The sequence below is a fragment of the Budorcas taxicolor genome, chromosome 4 (genome assembly GCF_023091745.1).
Source record: "Budorcas taxicolor isolate Tak-1 chromosome 4, Takin1.1, whole genome shotgun sequence".
NCBI lineage: Eukaryota > Metazoa > Chordata > Mammalia > Artiodactyla > Bovidae > Budorcas > Budorcas taxicolor.
In genome coordinates, this window is record NC_068913.1 from 51,045,031 (window position 1) to 51,062,462 (window position 17,432).

Below are 17,432 nucleotides of genomic sequence, written 5' to 3' on the forward strand. Positions count from 1 at the left end.
GAAATTTAAGATCAACGAGTACGTCTTATTTTGGTTTTAGGCATGTGATTTCCAATTAATGTAATTTGGAATTGGTTAATGCTTCGGTATACATTGAAAAGGAAGAAAAAGGAAGAGGAGATGGGGGAGGGGGGGTAAGAAGGAGGAACAAAAATTAGTCCTAATATTAAAAAAAAATTACCTAACAAAAATATTTTCAGTTTTTTTTACTAGAAGATTCATTTTCTCTTCTTCAGATTCACTTTGGTTTTTCATTTTCCTCAGTTTCTTTCTTAGCTGTAATGCACTCTTTTTGCATACTTCTGCCAGTTTACTTATATTTCTGTTCTGGAATAGAAAAAACAAAAACGAGGCAAACATAACGATCAGGCATATTCTGTGATGTCTCGTTACTTAGCTGACTCACTAAAACTAAAACAGAAGTCTAGACAACTAAACAATAAATTCATGAAAAGGACTCTTTTAAAAGGTGATATTGGTTGTTTTCATCATCCTGTTTTCTTAATAATGTAAACTTCTCTCTTAAAACATTATTAGTGATCAAAAGTGCTATTTGAAAACAGTGACTTTTCCTGATATAAATTGAAAATACAGATTTTCTTTTTAGGAGATGTTAGTATTTTAGGGTATCAAAAAAATTCACAAAATTACAGTGATCATCATGTTTAGGAAGCTGAGAACATTTTCTTTAATATCAGTTAAAATATTAACTTTAATAAGTTTAACATAAGTTAAAATCTTTACTCTTAAACATTCTTCAAATTCAAATAATATACACTCTTTGAGCGTATAAAGGAAGCATTCTTTCTTTTAATAAATGAGTTTGAACTCAGAGCAGGCTACAAAAATAAATTACAAATACTGTGTATACTTGGTGGAGAAATGATAAGGACTAAAATGCTTACAACTTAGAAGTGCAAATTCTTAACTGTATGGTTTGAAAAAGGTCATGGACTTTTTCTTAGGATTCCAACAAATGAGAGAAAGAGAAAAAATGGAGAGCAATAGAACAATATCACCCACAAGTTGAGCTGCACTGAATAAATTAATTGTGACAGAAGCAGGGCTAATTAGGATCAAACATAGTTAGGGGAAAAAAATCTCCCTTTATTTCCCCATAAAAAAGCCAGCTTAATTTAAGCCATACAGATTCTGTGGAAAAGGATTTAATGGTAGTCACTGGCAAATGATGAAACAAAACAGAAATATTTACATGATGAAAAATATGTACCGTAATTTTTTGGAGTTGTTCCTTATTTCTCTAGAACTTTTTACACTTTAAAATGGATACCAGTTGCTAAGAGAGATTTTAAAAGTTCTTATCACAGGAAAGAAAATGTAACTACATGTGGTGATGGATGGATGTTAACTAAATTTATTGTACTAATCATTTCACAATATATACATATATCAAATCATTATGTTGTTCACCTAAAACTAATACAAATTTCCTATGTTAATTATATTTCAATAAAAAATAAAGTGGAGATATTGTGAGTAAGAATACATAGAAGAAAGATGAGAATTTCAGAAATAAATACTCTGGTCAGGAAGCACCAAGTTACACAGATGAAATCTCAGTGTAGATTAGTTGATGCCATATTCAGAAAGAACAAGATTGCTAAATTACTCCACTCTTAAAACATCTCTCTGCAATCCATCCTCTGTCACGACTCCTGAGAATTCTCTCGTAATCTCTTCTGGCATGCTTCCCCCTTCTAATCAAGAGGAAAATAGCACACCATTTTATCAACATGACAACCTTCATCCTTTTCTAGTTCTCCATTTATATGTTGATTAAGCAAGATTCTGCTATTATATACTTCACGGGTTATCTTTTAAAAGTAATCACTTAACATGGGACTTATTTAAATGGTGTGAGATTTCTGGTTTTTGAGGGGGACACAATAGTAGTTTAACATTACATGAAATGATTAAGGGTTGATTTAAGCACAGGGATGCAAGACCAGGATTCGTATTTGCTCACTGTTGAATTCCCAGCATGTAGATAAATGCCCAGCATGCAATAGGTACTCAAAGAATATTTGTTAAAGCATTGAAGGATAATATATAAGTGAAAAAACTAGGTGGCAATACAAATTTGAATGCTAAGTCGCTTCAGTCATGTCTGACTCTTTGTGATACTATGGACTCTAGCCTGCCAGGCTCTTCTGTCCACAGGATTCTCCAGGTAAGAATACTGGAGTGGTTGCCATGCCCTCCTCCAGGAGATCTTCCTGACTCAGGGATTGAACCTCTTATGTCCCCTGCAGTGGCAAGCAGGTTCTTTACCACTAGCGCCACGGATGACTATGTAAACAAAAAATGTCAACATTTAGGATGTGTAAGGATGTTCTTCAACCTGTCTATCATCAGAGACCTGCTCCAGAACTTGGATTCTGAAGCCTGTGGAGCAAGGATATTGGACCAGCTGGGGCTCAGGTCCATGGAGACGAGGCTCATGGAACAAATGGCTGCTCTGCAGTGTGTATGTGCAGGAGTGTGTATCTTAGCTATGGTTCTCACCCCATTTTCAAGTCTGGCTCTGTATCCTTCTTTCAATTCTGAGGCCCAGATGTCTGCATGTACATTTCCTTTTTGTTCAGGAGTTGGTTTCTGCCACTTGCAAACAAGAGGGCTGACTGATATAATATTTATCTTATATTGATTAAAAAAATGCAGCTTTTCTTCTTCAAAGGCTCTATGTATATTGCCCCCAAAAAAGGAAACTAGGGAGCATACCAACTTATTTTCAAGATGAACACAATGTACTCACAAAACTCTTACATTTGTATTTATCCTTTCAAGATGAATATAACGTATTCATCAAAAAGCCTGAAGAAAACTAGGTAACTGAAAATTATACTCATTTTTTAGAAATGATTTTTAAAATTGTTTAAAATTATTTGAGATTCTGTTATCAGGTACTTAAATATTAAAACAACTTTGTCTTATCAACCTAGGAAGGAGTTTAAGGAAGTAAGGGTATAATCCTATTAAAAACATTTTCTAACCTTAAATTCTAACATTAAAATTTGTCTATTTAGTAGAATTTCAAACACCTTCTTGAATTAATGAAAAATTATTCTTGACTTGGAGATTTCTGTAGTTTTCAAACCTTCAAGGCTAGGAATTTACACATTTCTATGCAGTGTTTGCTATAAAGGAATCATAATCAAACGTCTATGTATGTCCTATGAACATATACTTTGTTTTTCTCTTCTCTTTCTTTCCATACACACACACACACACACACACACACACAATGTTATACACATATACATACACATGTTTATATATCATATATATGAAAAAATTGTTAATATTCTCATCTACTTCTAAATCACCACTTATAGTCACGTCTATATTTTTAGAGCTTCCTTGGTGGCTCAGATGGTAGTGCAGGAGGTTCCAGGCTCGATCCCTGGGTATGGAAGATCCCCTGGAGAAGGCAGCCCACTCCAGTATACTTGCCTGGAGAATTCCATGCACAGAGGAGCCTGGTGGGCTACAGTTCACGGGTTTACAAAGAGTCAGACATGACTGAGCAACTAACATTTTCATAACTTTTCTTTATTTTTATTTTGTGTTTCCAGGCAAAAGAACACCTAACATCAAGAATCTATTCTTTCACTTAGAAGATAAATGGAAATTTAAAAAATTTCAAGCACTTTGCTTTTTTAAAAATTGCTATAGCTTTGCAAATAAAGCATGAGAAGATATTTACCTGTTTCTTCCACCTGTGAACTTGGTTGTTCAAACTGTGAAGCACAGACTCTGCTTCCTGAGCTTTCTGCAGGGCATTCGTTGAGAGGGCTGGGGAGCCGTAACAGCTCGGGCCGCCACAGGACGAGAGCACGCAGGCCGTGTCCTCTCCTGCTCCACACACCTGAGAGGAAAAAGGATCTGTGTGAAAAAGTGACTTGTTGGCAGAGGGTTTTCCTAATGTCATCCAGGCTCACTGAGGCAAGACACTGCTCTGTTCATGTGTGTTTCTTCACAGCTGTTCAAGCTTAATATGTAGACATGACCCATTAAATATTTCCTAGTTAACTGAGTACGTATCTAACTTATTTGTTGTTAGCACTGGTGTCAATCAATAACACTCTCATACTTATGGTTTCTTTGGAAAACATCGAGCATTTCCATGTTAATTTCATCTTTTTAAAAATAAAAATCTACCTTTCACTTATGAAGCAAGAGGAGTAAATGTCCACAGTCTGTACCATTTGGGAAATAGTAAATAGTATAAAATAATAAAATCAAGCCACAATATTTACTTTTTGATTTTTCTCAAACTTGGACTTAAGAAATTTTTAAAAATTACATTATTTTTAGATTAAATATATTTATATTATTTATATATTATTCCTATACTTATAGAATATAAATAAAAAATGAAATAAAACTTTAGACAGAGAAATAGAAAAGATTTGTACATCAAGTCAGGCTTCCCAGGTAGCACAGTGGTAAAGAATCCACCTGCCAAGGCAGGAGATGCGGGCTCAATATCTGGGTTGGGAACATCCTCTGGAAAAGAAAATGGCAACCCATTCCAGTATTCTTGCCTGGAAAATTCCATGGACAGAGAAGCCTGGCTATAGTCCATGGTGTCCCTAAGAGTCAGACACAACTGAGTGATCAAGCACACACATATCAAGTAAAAACCACAGATACTTTTACTCTGCTGTCATGAATATTTACCTTTCCAGCAACATTAGAATATTTGGCATCTTGATCTGCTTTAATTTCTCCAGTGACAAGTCTTCTTTTGAGGTTAGTGTATCTAAGATGCTAAGTAAGTCATTCTTGGTATTTTTGGAGTTGTTTATGATGGATGTAGTTTCATTAGTTTTCTTTTCAGTAGATAAAGAACTCTGATAATACTTCTTGATGTTCTTTGAAAAATCTATATCAACACCAATTGAGGTAAGATAAATTTTGTGGAAACAACTGAAATTATACATGGGCTATCAACATAATTATTCTCCGACTTGACTAGACTGTCTTGGTCTCAATGATCAGTACAAAAATTCAACATCCATTCCCTTGAACTTGCACTTCATGGGGAGAAGTTAGAAGTTCTGTCATAGATACAGATGTAATGCCTACAGAGCACTGAGGTGTAAGTCTGCAGACAGATTTGAATGCTGGCTTCAACCTTTACTGTGGGGGCATGTCCTTGAGCAAACCCATTAGTCTCTTAGATCATGTTTCTTGCAAATTAGTGATAATAATTTGTGAAGATTAAGTGAAATAGTATAAAAATACTCTGTGAAATATTCCACATATGTAAGGCATTAATTTTGACTACCTATATGAACTCTAAGATGATGAACCAAGTTTATCTCACTATATAGCACAGAAGTTGACAAACTCATTCTACAAAGGCTGGAGGATAAATGTTCCAGGCTTACCTACCATTACATTGCTGTCACAACTACTCAACTCTGCCACTGTAGAGTAACAGTTACCATGTAAATAAATAGGTGAGATTGTCTCCTAATGAAACTTTATTTATAAAAATGGACTGGGAGGGGAAATATGTATACCTATGGTTGATTCCTATTGATGTATGGCAGAAACTAGTTACAGTACTGTTACTGTAAAGCAATTATCCTCCAACTAAAAGTAAATAAATTGTTTTTAAAAAAGGAAAAAAAGAAAACCAACCTATCACAGGCTGTGGGTAGGATCCGCAGGCAGATTGTAGTTTGCTGACCTGTGATGTTGAAGCTGATGACAACAGCTACTGTGCTAAAGTGAAAGTCACTCAGTCGTGTCAGACGCTTGGTGACCCCATGGATTGTAGCCTGCTGGGCTCCTCTGTCCATGGAATTCTCCAGGCAAGAATGGGTAGCCTTCTCCAGGGGATCTTCCCAACCCAGGGATCGAACCCACGTCTCCTGCATTGCAGACAGATTCTTTACTGCCTGAGCCACCAAACGGTGCTACGTGCTTTCTATATACCTGTACTTCTGATCAATTTTCATCCTTAATTTTACAAAACTCTGTGAGAATTAGCCCAACCACCGTTTTACAAGTGGAAAAACGAGGCTCTGATGACAGTAAATTCTTGCTGATAGTAAGAGACGCAGCAAGGATTTGAAGCCAGGTAGTTTGACTCTAGAGACTGTGTTCTTAAACACTTCTCTACATTTTGATAGAAATACAAATTCCTCAAAGCATAAGGTGATGTTTTAATGTAAATGATAGCATATTAGGGTTTTAGACTATTTTAGGAACCAAAGGCCCATGATTCTGATCTTTACTCCATACATAACCAGAGTCCAGGCGTGACAACCATTCTTTATCTTCTAAACATTCCTGGTTTTTATACTAACATACTCGGATGGCATCACCGACTCAATAGACAGGAGTATGAGGAAACTCTGGGAGTTGGTGATGGACAGGGAGGCCTGGTTTGCTGCAATCCATGGGGTGGCAAAGAGTTGGACACAACTGAGTGACTGAACTGCTCTTAATATATCATGATTTTTATTTACCATGAACCACTTCCCTAAACAAACAAAAATCATCTTTCCATTGCTTGTGATGATTTTCTGCCTTGATTTATCTGGCAAATTTATCTTTATTCTATGAAGCCTTTTCTAATATATCCAGGAATAATATCATTCTCTCTACTTTGTTCCTGAAACAGTTTGAAGATGCTCTAACAGAGTCTGTTCACTGTTTGGGGTTGTTTATATGCCTGGCTTTCCCACATGAGATTGGGATGACTTCAGGGTGAGGACTGGCTGAATTTACTGCCTGTCTCTGATGCCCAGTACAGTGTCAGGCGTTGAGGAAAAAGCCCAGTAACTTCTGTTGGAATGCAAGTTTGAGAGGATCAGCATGGGTCAGTTTTGCTTTCTTCTACCTGGCTTGGTTGACTGCTGATGGATTTTCAATTCTTTCACTGGGTACCTTCTTCTAGATTGGGAATCAGAGCAAATTCCTTACTCTTTATATGGTATTTATTAAGGATCATCAATAGTGATTTCATTAAATCCAGGGCCATCTTTTTTTTTTTTTTTTTTTCTCTTTTAGCTCAAGATCAGATGACAAACAGGAGCATAGACATAGGATAAGGAAAAATAGATGATGCTTTTGCCTTGAGATAGGTTTCATCTCTCAACTAAATGGGTTCTGTGTGAATAAGATCAGTGCTGCCTCTCCTGGTAGTTAACAAGATGTCTGTCCATTTCCAAACATAACAAGGATCTCATGGGAAAAGAGGATATGACTTAATTCAAGTTTTGTTTCAGAGTTCCCTTTCCCCTCCAAGTTGGTCTTGGCTTTGGCATGGCTCCCATTCATTTTTTAAAACTATGCAATATGTACTACAGCCTGTTAGTGTGTTACATGTCTCCAAATTCCTACAAAGTTCTTACAAGAAATATGTAAGTTCTTTTTGATTCATATCCTTTTGTGTTTATGATTGCTGGAAACTGAGTGGCTTATATTCAGGAAGGTATCAAAACATATCTCTTTCATTTTCTTATGGCCACATTAGAATTTCCAAGCTGATGGTTACACAAGATCCTTGTGTGGCTTGGCATCTGAATACTTTGGGTTTTAGTATATGTTTAGTATTGCATAACTGTTCGCATTTTTTTGTGCAAATGCTATCCAGTCTCTGCAATGTTTTAAGAAGTTGAAATATTCATGCACAAATAATACCTTTAATGGGTATGTTTTCATGTTTTAAAGTGCTTGGGTGCTGTGGCAACAAGCACAGGGTGATTCACTAACGGAATGCACTATGGATTTTATCAACTTCTATCCATAAACAGACAGTTAAGGTACATTTTCTCTCTTACCCATGAGGCTTGCATTCCAGGCACTGGAGTGCAAATCATTTCCTTCCTGAAGATCTTCAAGTAAGAAGTTTGTTTCACTCCTCATTCTGACTATTGTTTCTTTCAGGTCTTCAAATTCATCCACTGTTTTCAGCTGCTCACTTAGTTGCATGATTTGTTTACTATAGGGGAAAACGAGAGTAAATGTAGCAAAGCTTGTATTACATTTGACAGATTGGTGGAAAACACACACACACACACACACACACACAAAGAAATTGCCCTCATTATTAAGTATCCTCATACCATGGATGGAGGAGCCTGGTGGGCTGCAGTCCATAGGGTCTCCAAGAGTCGGACACGACTGAGAGACTTCACTTTCACTTTTCACTTTCATGCATTGGAGAAGGAAATGGCAACCCACTCCACTGTTCTTGCCTGGAGAATCCCAGGGACGGGGGAGCCTGGTGGGCTGCCGTCTATGGGGTCACACAGAGTCGGACACGACTGAAGCGACTTAGCAGTAGCAGTCGCAGTCATACTTGGGATGGATTTCAACTGCAGCAGTCTGACTTCTGAATCTATGCTTATGGACATCCTGAGTGCTCTGTCCTTCCTCTACTGCCAGTTTGATTTGTAATTTACCCAGTGAGCATTTATTATTTAACTAAACCAGTCCTGGCAAATACAATCATAGAGAAAACAGCTTTGCCCACAGGAGCTCCACAGTGAGGTAGTGGCAAATGAACTACAAAGACGTGGAAAGATGGAGAAGGAGACACATCCTTTCTCTGAGGTCGTCAGGAAAGGCTTCAGAGAGGGGGCGGTGTTTGGGTGGTTGTTAGAGACGAACAGGAGTTCAAAAGACAGACCGGGAAGGGCAGGCGCCCCTTACATTTCAGGCCTGGCACTGGGGCTCCTGCTCCTTTTGCTTCCTTCTCTCTGGCTCTGCTCTGGGCTCCTGCAGTCTCTTTGTTTGGACCATCCACTATGGACTGGCTCCTTCTGCTTTCTCAGTTCCATTTTACCTGCTAGGTCTGACAACCACAAACTAGTGGTCCATGGGCCAAGCTCATTCTCAGACACGTTTCTTTGGCCTATACAGTGCTTTTAAAAAGTGCTATTGAATTAGCTGCCTATATTTTAAAGTGGGGACATTTCCATAGAAATCTGGATATATGACATCACTTAAAAAGCAGTGAGCTCTGGGAACCCACAGTCTTTACAAGGGTATAGAAGTGCTTGTTCTCACCTGCCAGCTTAATCTGAACATATTGCCACCCCGGGCCCTAGAGCTGTGTTTATGATGCCAGTGGCCCTTCCTCTGAACTAACCAAGTGAGTTGCATCATCCTCCCTGTGTAACTTTTAAGCAATTACTATATACTTCTGGAATTTTTGTCTGGTGACAAAACTGACAAAATGAATGGCCTTATATTTACACTTGTTTTATATAACATGAAACTTTGTAGCTTCAACTATTCTTTAATCCATGAGCTTTTCTGGGGAGGAGGAATATTTTTTATAGAACCATAATCGTCTTGGTTTCTTTGTAGCCTGTGTGCTCCTAGATGGGTAGAAACTATACCCAACTCATCCTCATTTGCCCAAATCAGGTCAGCAAACTTTTTCTGTTAAGGGTGAGAAAGTAAATATTTCAGGCCTTGGGGGCCATAGCATCCCTGTCACAACTGCTCAACTCTGTCATTGCAGAGGGACAGCAGCCACAGAGGATATAAATGATAGTTATGGCTGTGTTCCAATAAAACTTTATTTACAAAAAATGTGATGGGTTGGATGTTGCTCATGAACTATGTCTTGCTGACTCCTGGCCCACAGCAATCAACATCATCTCTAGAACTATTTGATGAATGAAAAAAATGATACTGCATTTTGAAAGAACTATTGTACTCATTATACAACTTCACAGTAATGTATGGGCATGTAAACAACTGAGGAATTTGGGAACATTAAGCAAATTTCCCTGAGCACATGGTTGAAAAAAAAATGTGTATTAGAAACCTTCCTACTTCCAATTTTGTGTCCTTCAGCTCTGCTGAGTTTGGGCTTCCCAATTAACCTTGTGGTTGCCTTTTTGTTATAATCAATGATATCCTGAAAAATCATATGCAATCCTAACTAGATAGGAAAGAGACAGACAGATATGATCCTCAGCCTGGTTACTAATTGAACAATGATCATCCTCCTAATGTTAACAAAGGTACATTTCTAAGCTGAAAGCTGTTAAAGCTCTCGGCAGTTAAGGTAAATCAGGAACTTGGCGACCTATTACTTTTGCACAAACCTTACCGAACAGAGTCATGATAATCCTTGACTTTTGAGAATTCCTCAGATGAGAAAACAGGATGTCTCCAAATCCTTTCTATTTCAGACATGTTTTCTCTGAGGCCTTTGAAGTCGGCCTCACAGACAGGCAGGGTCTCTCTTTTATCTTCCATGGTAACAGCCAGCCTAATTAACCCTTGCACTACTGTGGAGAGGGAAGAAATAGTGTGGTCCCATTGATCAAAGCACAAGTGACACCGAAGACAAGTGGGGAATTCCTGGTCGTGACCCCGGGCACAGTGATCACATCGAGGGCCGCTAATGCCCTCCTGGCATCGACACGTGCCTGTGTCCTGGTCACAGACCGGCTTCTGGGAACCTTCCTTGTTGTAGTCACATGCTGAAAAAGATGGGAGAAGGAGCAGAGAATGTCAGTCACCTAGCCTTTGGCTCCTTACTAGCTCAAGAATAAAGTCCCCTCCTCTTCCCTGAGAAACTTCCTAAATCCCATTTCTAAGGTGAACATTCAAAGCAGGATAATTACAGAGATCTTTGCAATGGCCATTAAAACACAGCATCCCTCTTTTCACTCCAGACAAGTCAGCTCCTGGGGTTTCTGTTCTGTTTTGTTTGTTTGTTTGTTTTGGCCAGGCCACTGGGCTTGCCGGATTAGTTCTCTGACCGGGGATCGAAACTGTGCCCTCTGCAGTGCAAGTGTGCAGTCCTAGCCACTGCACTGCCAGGGAAGTCCCAGGTCTTGGTTTCTACATGGGCATTATTAGATGTCATTTCTACTGCAAGTGTATGAGTTGTTCACATCTGGGTTCTTCACCTATGTGAGTGAAGAATATCGATCTAATGACACACTTGTGGACAGCTGCTACTGTTTCTGCAGGGTGGTTCAGGCATGTCACAGACTCTCTAAGAAGGCCCATGATCACACTTTTTCTTAGTGAAATCAGCCTGGATGTGGTGTCTTCCTTGCATAAGAAAGGCTGTTCTGTTCTCAAAAAAGTGTGTGTGTAGAATCTCCCTTTGCTATTTACCCAAAGGAATTCAAAACACGTCCACATAAAAACCTACAAATGGATGTTTATAGCAACGTTATGCATAATTGCCAACTTAGATGTAACCAAGATGTCTAGGTGAATGGATAAAGAAACTGTGATACATCCAGACAATTAAATGTTATTTAGCATTATAAAGAAATGAGTGTTAAGCCATTAAAAAAAACATGGAGGAACCTTAGGGGTTTTCTACTAAATGAAAGAAGTCACTTTGAAAAAGGTACATACTGTAATATGATTCCAGCTATAGGATATTCTGAAAAGGCAAAACTAGAGAGACAGTAAACTGATCAGTTGTTGCCAGGGGTTAAGGGGTGTTGTAAGGATGGATAGAAGGCAAAGCACAGAGGATTTTTAAGGCAGTGGAAATACCCTGTATGATACTATGCTGATAGATACATGTCATTAGACATCTATCTAAACCCAATACCGGGTCAACCCTAATATAAACTATAAGCTTTGATGATTACAATGTATCAATATAGGTTCATCAATTGTAACGAATGTACCACTCTTGTGGGGAAGTTGATAATGAGGGAAGGTATGCATATGTAGGGTCTGGGAGTACATATGGGAAATCTCTGCCTTCCTCTCAATTTTCCTGTGAACTTAAAACTGCTCTAAAAAAAAGTCTTTTTAAAAAAACGGGAACATTAAAATTACCATCTTAATTAAAAGAAAAACAAACAAACAAAAAAAACACCTCAGATGTTAGGTGGTGGTCCAATGGTTAGGACACCCTGGTGGGCCAGTGGTTAGGGCTGCATGCTTTCACTGCCGAGGGCTTGGGTTCAGTCACTGGTCTAGGAGCAGATCCATAGCCATGCAGTGTAGCCAAAAAATAAACAAATACTCTCCCCAAACCTGATACTATATGTACTTCAGATGAGTAGGTTGTTGATTACAGCTAAGGATGGAGGATGAGGAGAGCTACTGAAGTTATTTGAAGCAATTATTATTATTATTGAAGCAATTTCCGAAAGGTCAGGGAATCACTAGCCTATGCCACAGGCTTAACTGTAAGGAACAAGTGATTTAAAAATCCATTTGGCAGCCTGAGTGGGAATAATGCCAATTACAAATAAAAACTGATTAACACACTAAGCTCCTCCAATAGACATCATCTATCTGGCCCATTCGTTTTGGTCCAGAGGTCTCTGCAGGAACCCCTGGGGGGACTCTGTGCATTTCACCACCTGGAGGCCAAGGCTCCCCCTTATTATCTGTTCTTCTCCAGGAGCACTACTGGGGTCTGTAGCCTGAGCTGACTATTTGCAAAGTTTCCTCTATGAAAGCAGTTTTATAAAATAAGATTATTAAAATATTAGAGGGACACAGGAATATAGGCTCTCTAAGAAAGATTTTCTAAGAGCCAACATTCCTTCCTGGTTTTTAAACTAGCAATTCCACTTGGAAAATTGCATCTTTGAATGTGGCAAAAAACCAAAGGCCTTTTTTTTTTTTTTTTTAAACCACAAAAGCACATTTATAAAGGAATGGACAGGAAGAAAGAGTTCCCATATGTGGCTACACAGCATAGAAATGACTGCAATGGCAAGTCCATCACATCTGATATTTCTTTAGTTTGACTTCTTTTGGAAGTGGATTTCAAAGAGAGATTCAAAAATCCCTCCTCCTAGAAATAATCCAGACTCTACATTTGCACTGTCCAATATGGTAGCTACTAACCACATGTGCTATTTAAATATAAATGGATTATATGAAATAAACAATTGTTTTTCTCACTTGCACTAGCCACAGTGCAAGTGCTCAATACAACTAGTGGTCCCTGCACTGGATAGTTCAGAAGTGAAATGGTTCCATGTTTGCAGAAAGTAGTAGGAAACAGCCTTGCCCTGGAAATTCTCTGGCAGTCCAGAGGTTAAGGCTCCACTGTTCCACTGGGGGGACATGGGTTCGATCCCTTGTCTGGGAACTGAGATCCCACATACTGTGAGGTGCAGCCAAAAAATAAATAAAAAGACAATCTCATTTTTTAAAGATGCCAGGAGCACTGGCTGTGTATTAAGAATAAATAAATAGAAATAAACAGCCCTGCTTTAAATCCTATAACTAGTGCTAATGGAATGAAAGGCACTAGGAACGCAAACTCCTCAAGTTTGGAGGCTTTGCCTTCTTTGTTCACTACCCTGAGTACCCAGTAGACACTCTATGTATATTTTTAAATAAAATAAATAAGTGAATCTGTGATAAACCCCAAGTTATGAAAGCCATGTTAAGGAAACATCTGCTCTGCTGGCTTCTTGTGATCCACTTCCCAGCCTCTACCTTGATCTAAATTAGCTGTTTCTGTCAGCATGCTTCCAGATAGCAGAAAATTGGCTACAAGTTATGATCTCAAAAATCTGTTCCATATTGACAACTTTGAGGAATTTTCATATAACCTAACATTCAATATAGTGCAAAGTTTTAATATAAGAGAAAAAACTTTTAAGGGCTAAAAATACTTTTTTTTCAAAACTAAGATTAAAGTTTGTGAATTTTCAAATATAAAGCATGATACCATAAAATTCCTCGATGAGAACTTAGGCAAAACATTCTCTGACATAAATCATACTAATGTTTTCTTAGGTCAGTCTCCCAAGGCAATGGAAATAAAAATGAAAATAAACAAATGAGACCTAATCAAACTTATAAGCTTTTGCTCAGCAAAGGAAGCCATAAACAAAATGAAAAGACAGTCTCTGGACTGGGAGAGAATATTTGCAAATGACCTGATCAACAAGGGCTTAATTTCCAAAACATACAAGCAGCTCATACAACTCAATAGCAAAACAAAAGAAGAAAACCAAACAACCCAATTGAGAAAAAGGCAGAAGACCTAAACAAACATTTCTCTAAAGAAGACATACAGATGGCCAAGAGGCACGTGAAAAGATGCTCAACACTGCTAATTATTAGAGAAATGCAAATCAAAACTACAAGGAGGTATCACCTTATATTGGTCACATGACCATCATAAAAATGTCTAGGGCTTCCCTGGTGCCTCAGTGGTAAGGAATCTGCCTGCCACTGCAGGAGGCATGGATTCGATCCCTGGTCCAGGAAGATCCCACATACCACAGAGCAAATAAGCCACAACTATTCAGCTGTGCTCTAGAGCCCAGGAACTGGAACTACTGAGCCAGCACTGCAGCTAATGAAGCCCTCGCAGCCTGTGCTTCTCAACAGAAGCACTGCAATGGGAAGCTGAGCACCGCACCCAGAAAGTACTCCCGCTCTGCACAACTAGGGAAAGGGTGAGCAGCAAGGAAGACTCAGCACAGCCAAAAATAATAAATAAAATTATACATATAAAAAATCTATAAACAACAAATGCTGGAGAAGTGTCGAGGAAAGGGAACCCTCCTACACTGTTGGTGGGAATGTAAATTGGTTACAGCCACTACAGAGAACCGTATGGAAGTTACTCTAAAAACTAAAAATAGAGTTGTCCTATGGTCTAGCAATTCCACTCCTGGGCATATGGCTGGATACATACACCCCTATGATCATAGCAGCACTAGTCACAATAGCCAAGACATGGCTACAACCTAAATGTACCTAAATGGATGGATAAAAGGCATGGCACGTATATATAATGGAACACTGCATAGCCATAAAAAGAATGAAATAATGCTATTTGCAGCAATGTGGATGGACTTAGAGATTATCCTACTAAGTGAAGGAAGTTAGAAAGAGGAAGACAAATACCATATGATGTTGCTTACATGTGGAATCTAAAACATGACGCAAATGAATTTGTTTTACAAAACAGAAATAGACTCACAAAGAACAGACTGTGGTTGCCAAGGGGGAGGGGATGGATTGGAAGTTTGGGATTAGCAAATGCAAACTATTATATATAGGATGGATAAACAATAAGATCCTACTATATAGCACATGTGTGTGTGTGCTAAGTCACTTCATTTGTGTCCGACTGTGTGTGACCCTATGGGCTATAGCCTGCCAGGCTCCCCTGTCCATGGGATTCTCCAGGCAAGAATACTGGAGTGGATTGCCATGCCCTCCTCCAGGGGACCTGACCCAGGGATGGAACCGGAATCTCTTGATGTCTCCTGCATTGGCAGGTGGGTTCTTCACCACTAGTGTCACCTGGGAAGCCCACACTATATAGCCCAGGGAGCTATATTTAATATCTTGTGAAAAACCATAATGGAAAAGAAAAAAGAGAAATCTAACTGGTTTATACAGCTTTCATTTTATTAATATCTTATAGAAAATTTGTTTTTTAAAGTTTGTGAATTTTCTACCAAATAAAGGAATTTAAAATTCAGTTGGTTCACAGCAAGCCTGTGGCAGGACCAGGCTGACTGTACTCACATTTTTAGAACCAATACTTACGAATGCATCGGCCTAGGGGATCCTCATAATGATTTTCCTCACACTCAGAGCAGTGTTTCCCATCATAGCCTAATCTACATGCACACTGGCCTGTAAGCTGTGAGAATGGTCATGGGTAAGAAATTGACAAGCTCTATGATCTAAAAAAAAAAAAGCAAATTAATACAAAACAACTTTTCCCTCCAGTGATTTAGGACATACAGCTGTGCAGAGGCAGGAGGAGGATTCCCATGGCCAGCAACAACCCCCGACAACACCAAAGATCAAGAGTTAATGTGTTTTGGCTGAGGGCTCTTGAATATACCGCCTGCTTCCAGCTGTTCAGGGACAGGTGGCCTCAAACTGGGAAACAGCCACAGATGTAAATGAAAACAAAACACTTAATAGGAAATGGGCCACATTCTTCTCCTCTACGGTTCTGGGAGTTCTCCCCTAAGAGAGAGAGACCAAAGACCTGGTTTTAACATCCATCAATAAGTTTGGCAAATGTTTCCATTATGAAATGTAAGTTGGAGTCTTTCCCAATTAGGCTAGTGTTTTTCCTCCACAAACATTTCTTTTTTTTTTTTAGTAAATGAAGCTTAATCATTTAGTGACAATTATTTAACTGTATTTTGGAGAGAAGGCTGAACTTCTCTGTATCCTCCCAACTGGATTCTTGACCAGATTTTCTGAACACTGAGGAGATTTAAAAATTAATGAGAAAAAACACAAAGCAAATCCGTATTGTTGTGGTCCGGCATTATACTTGACCAAATCTGCTTACCCAATGAGGACTCTAGCAGCAGCTGAATTCTCAAAGTGACTGGACTACCGAAGCTTATACCCATCTCTGGAGTAACCACTGGCTTTTGCTCAAATATAAGGAGCTGCAGGAGCCTGTAGTCCCAAGAGTTGTTATGGTGCCACGTTGTCTCTGACTGTTGGGCAATTCTTTCTGTATGTTGATGCAGAATCTGCTCCTTGCAACTTGTTCCCATTGTTCTAAGCCCAGTCTTAAGGAAACTGCACAAAACATGTAGCTTCCCTCTTCTTTTGTACAGTCCATCTCCCAACTAGAGGTGGCCATTCTCAACTTGTATATGCTTCATTATTTTAAATCAATCACCCCTAAGGCTTCATCACAAAATAGCATGGTTCTTCTCCACTATCTACAGACACTAGTTTGTCAGTTCAGTGCTTAAAATGTGGCACTCAGAAATGGCAACAATGTTCCTGGGAGTCATCTGACCAGTACAGAGGACAAATGGGGCAAAAGAGGCTGCCCTGGAGCTGGGCGTGGCACTCCCACTCCTGCCTGAATGGGCATCCCCTCTTGGGCAGCCAAGCCGCACCACTGGCTCACTTGAAGCACACAGTGAAAATCTGGTGCCAAGTTATTACTCCCTCTCTGCATTTATGCAATGGATTTAAAAAACTCAATTGCAAAACTTTATTTTTATTCCACTGACACGTCATCATTGTTTCCAGTCAATAAGACAGTTGTAAAATATCTTGTCTCTTGTGCTGTCTTGATCATGTTAACATAATTTTGTAGTATCTGCAAATTTGATATGTGTGTTTCTCCATCAAAACTGTTGATGAAAATATTGCATAGCATATTTCCTTCTCTAAGAATGCACTAGGGACCACCTACGGGCTGACACAGAGACATTTATCAGTAGTTGTTTAAACAGCTGGAAATCTCAAGGATCGTGTGGCTCTTCTATACTCCAATGAAAGTGTTTCCTGATTGTAAAGAGCAAACTTCCCCTAGGAATCCCCTGTGGACCAGATTACCCCAAATACCCTGTCATAAGCAGGTCTTCAGTTAGACCGACACCACCTGATCTTCAGCTTTGTAGGCTTCCCTCAGCCTCCATGGCAGAACTGCGGTCACTGCCAAGTGCTCCTACAAACATGCTTCCCAGAAA

The 17,432-nt window shown here is 39.0% G+C and overlaps 1 protein-coding gene across 1 annotated transcript in view; it reads right to left on the bottom strand.

Annotated features, from left to right (window-relative positions):
* LAMB4 (laminin subunit beta 4) overlaps positions 1-17,432 on the bottom strand; it is a 117,510-nt gene that overhangs the window by 23,656 nt on the left and 76,422 nt on the right. Inside the window, 6 exon segments of the mRNA XM_052638388.1 lie at positions 187-327; positions 3,763-3,889; positions 4,705-4,909; positions 7,824-7,984; positions 10,112-10,487; positions 15,520-15,616. Coding sequence (XP_052494348.1) covers positions 187-327; positions 3,763-3,889; positions 4,705-4,909; positions 7,824-7,984; positions 10,112-10,487; positions 15,520-15,616 — 1,107 coding nt within the window.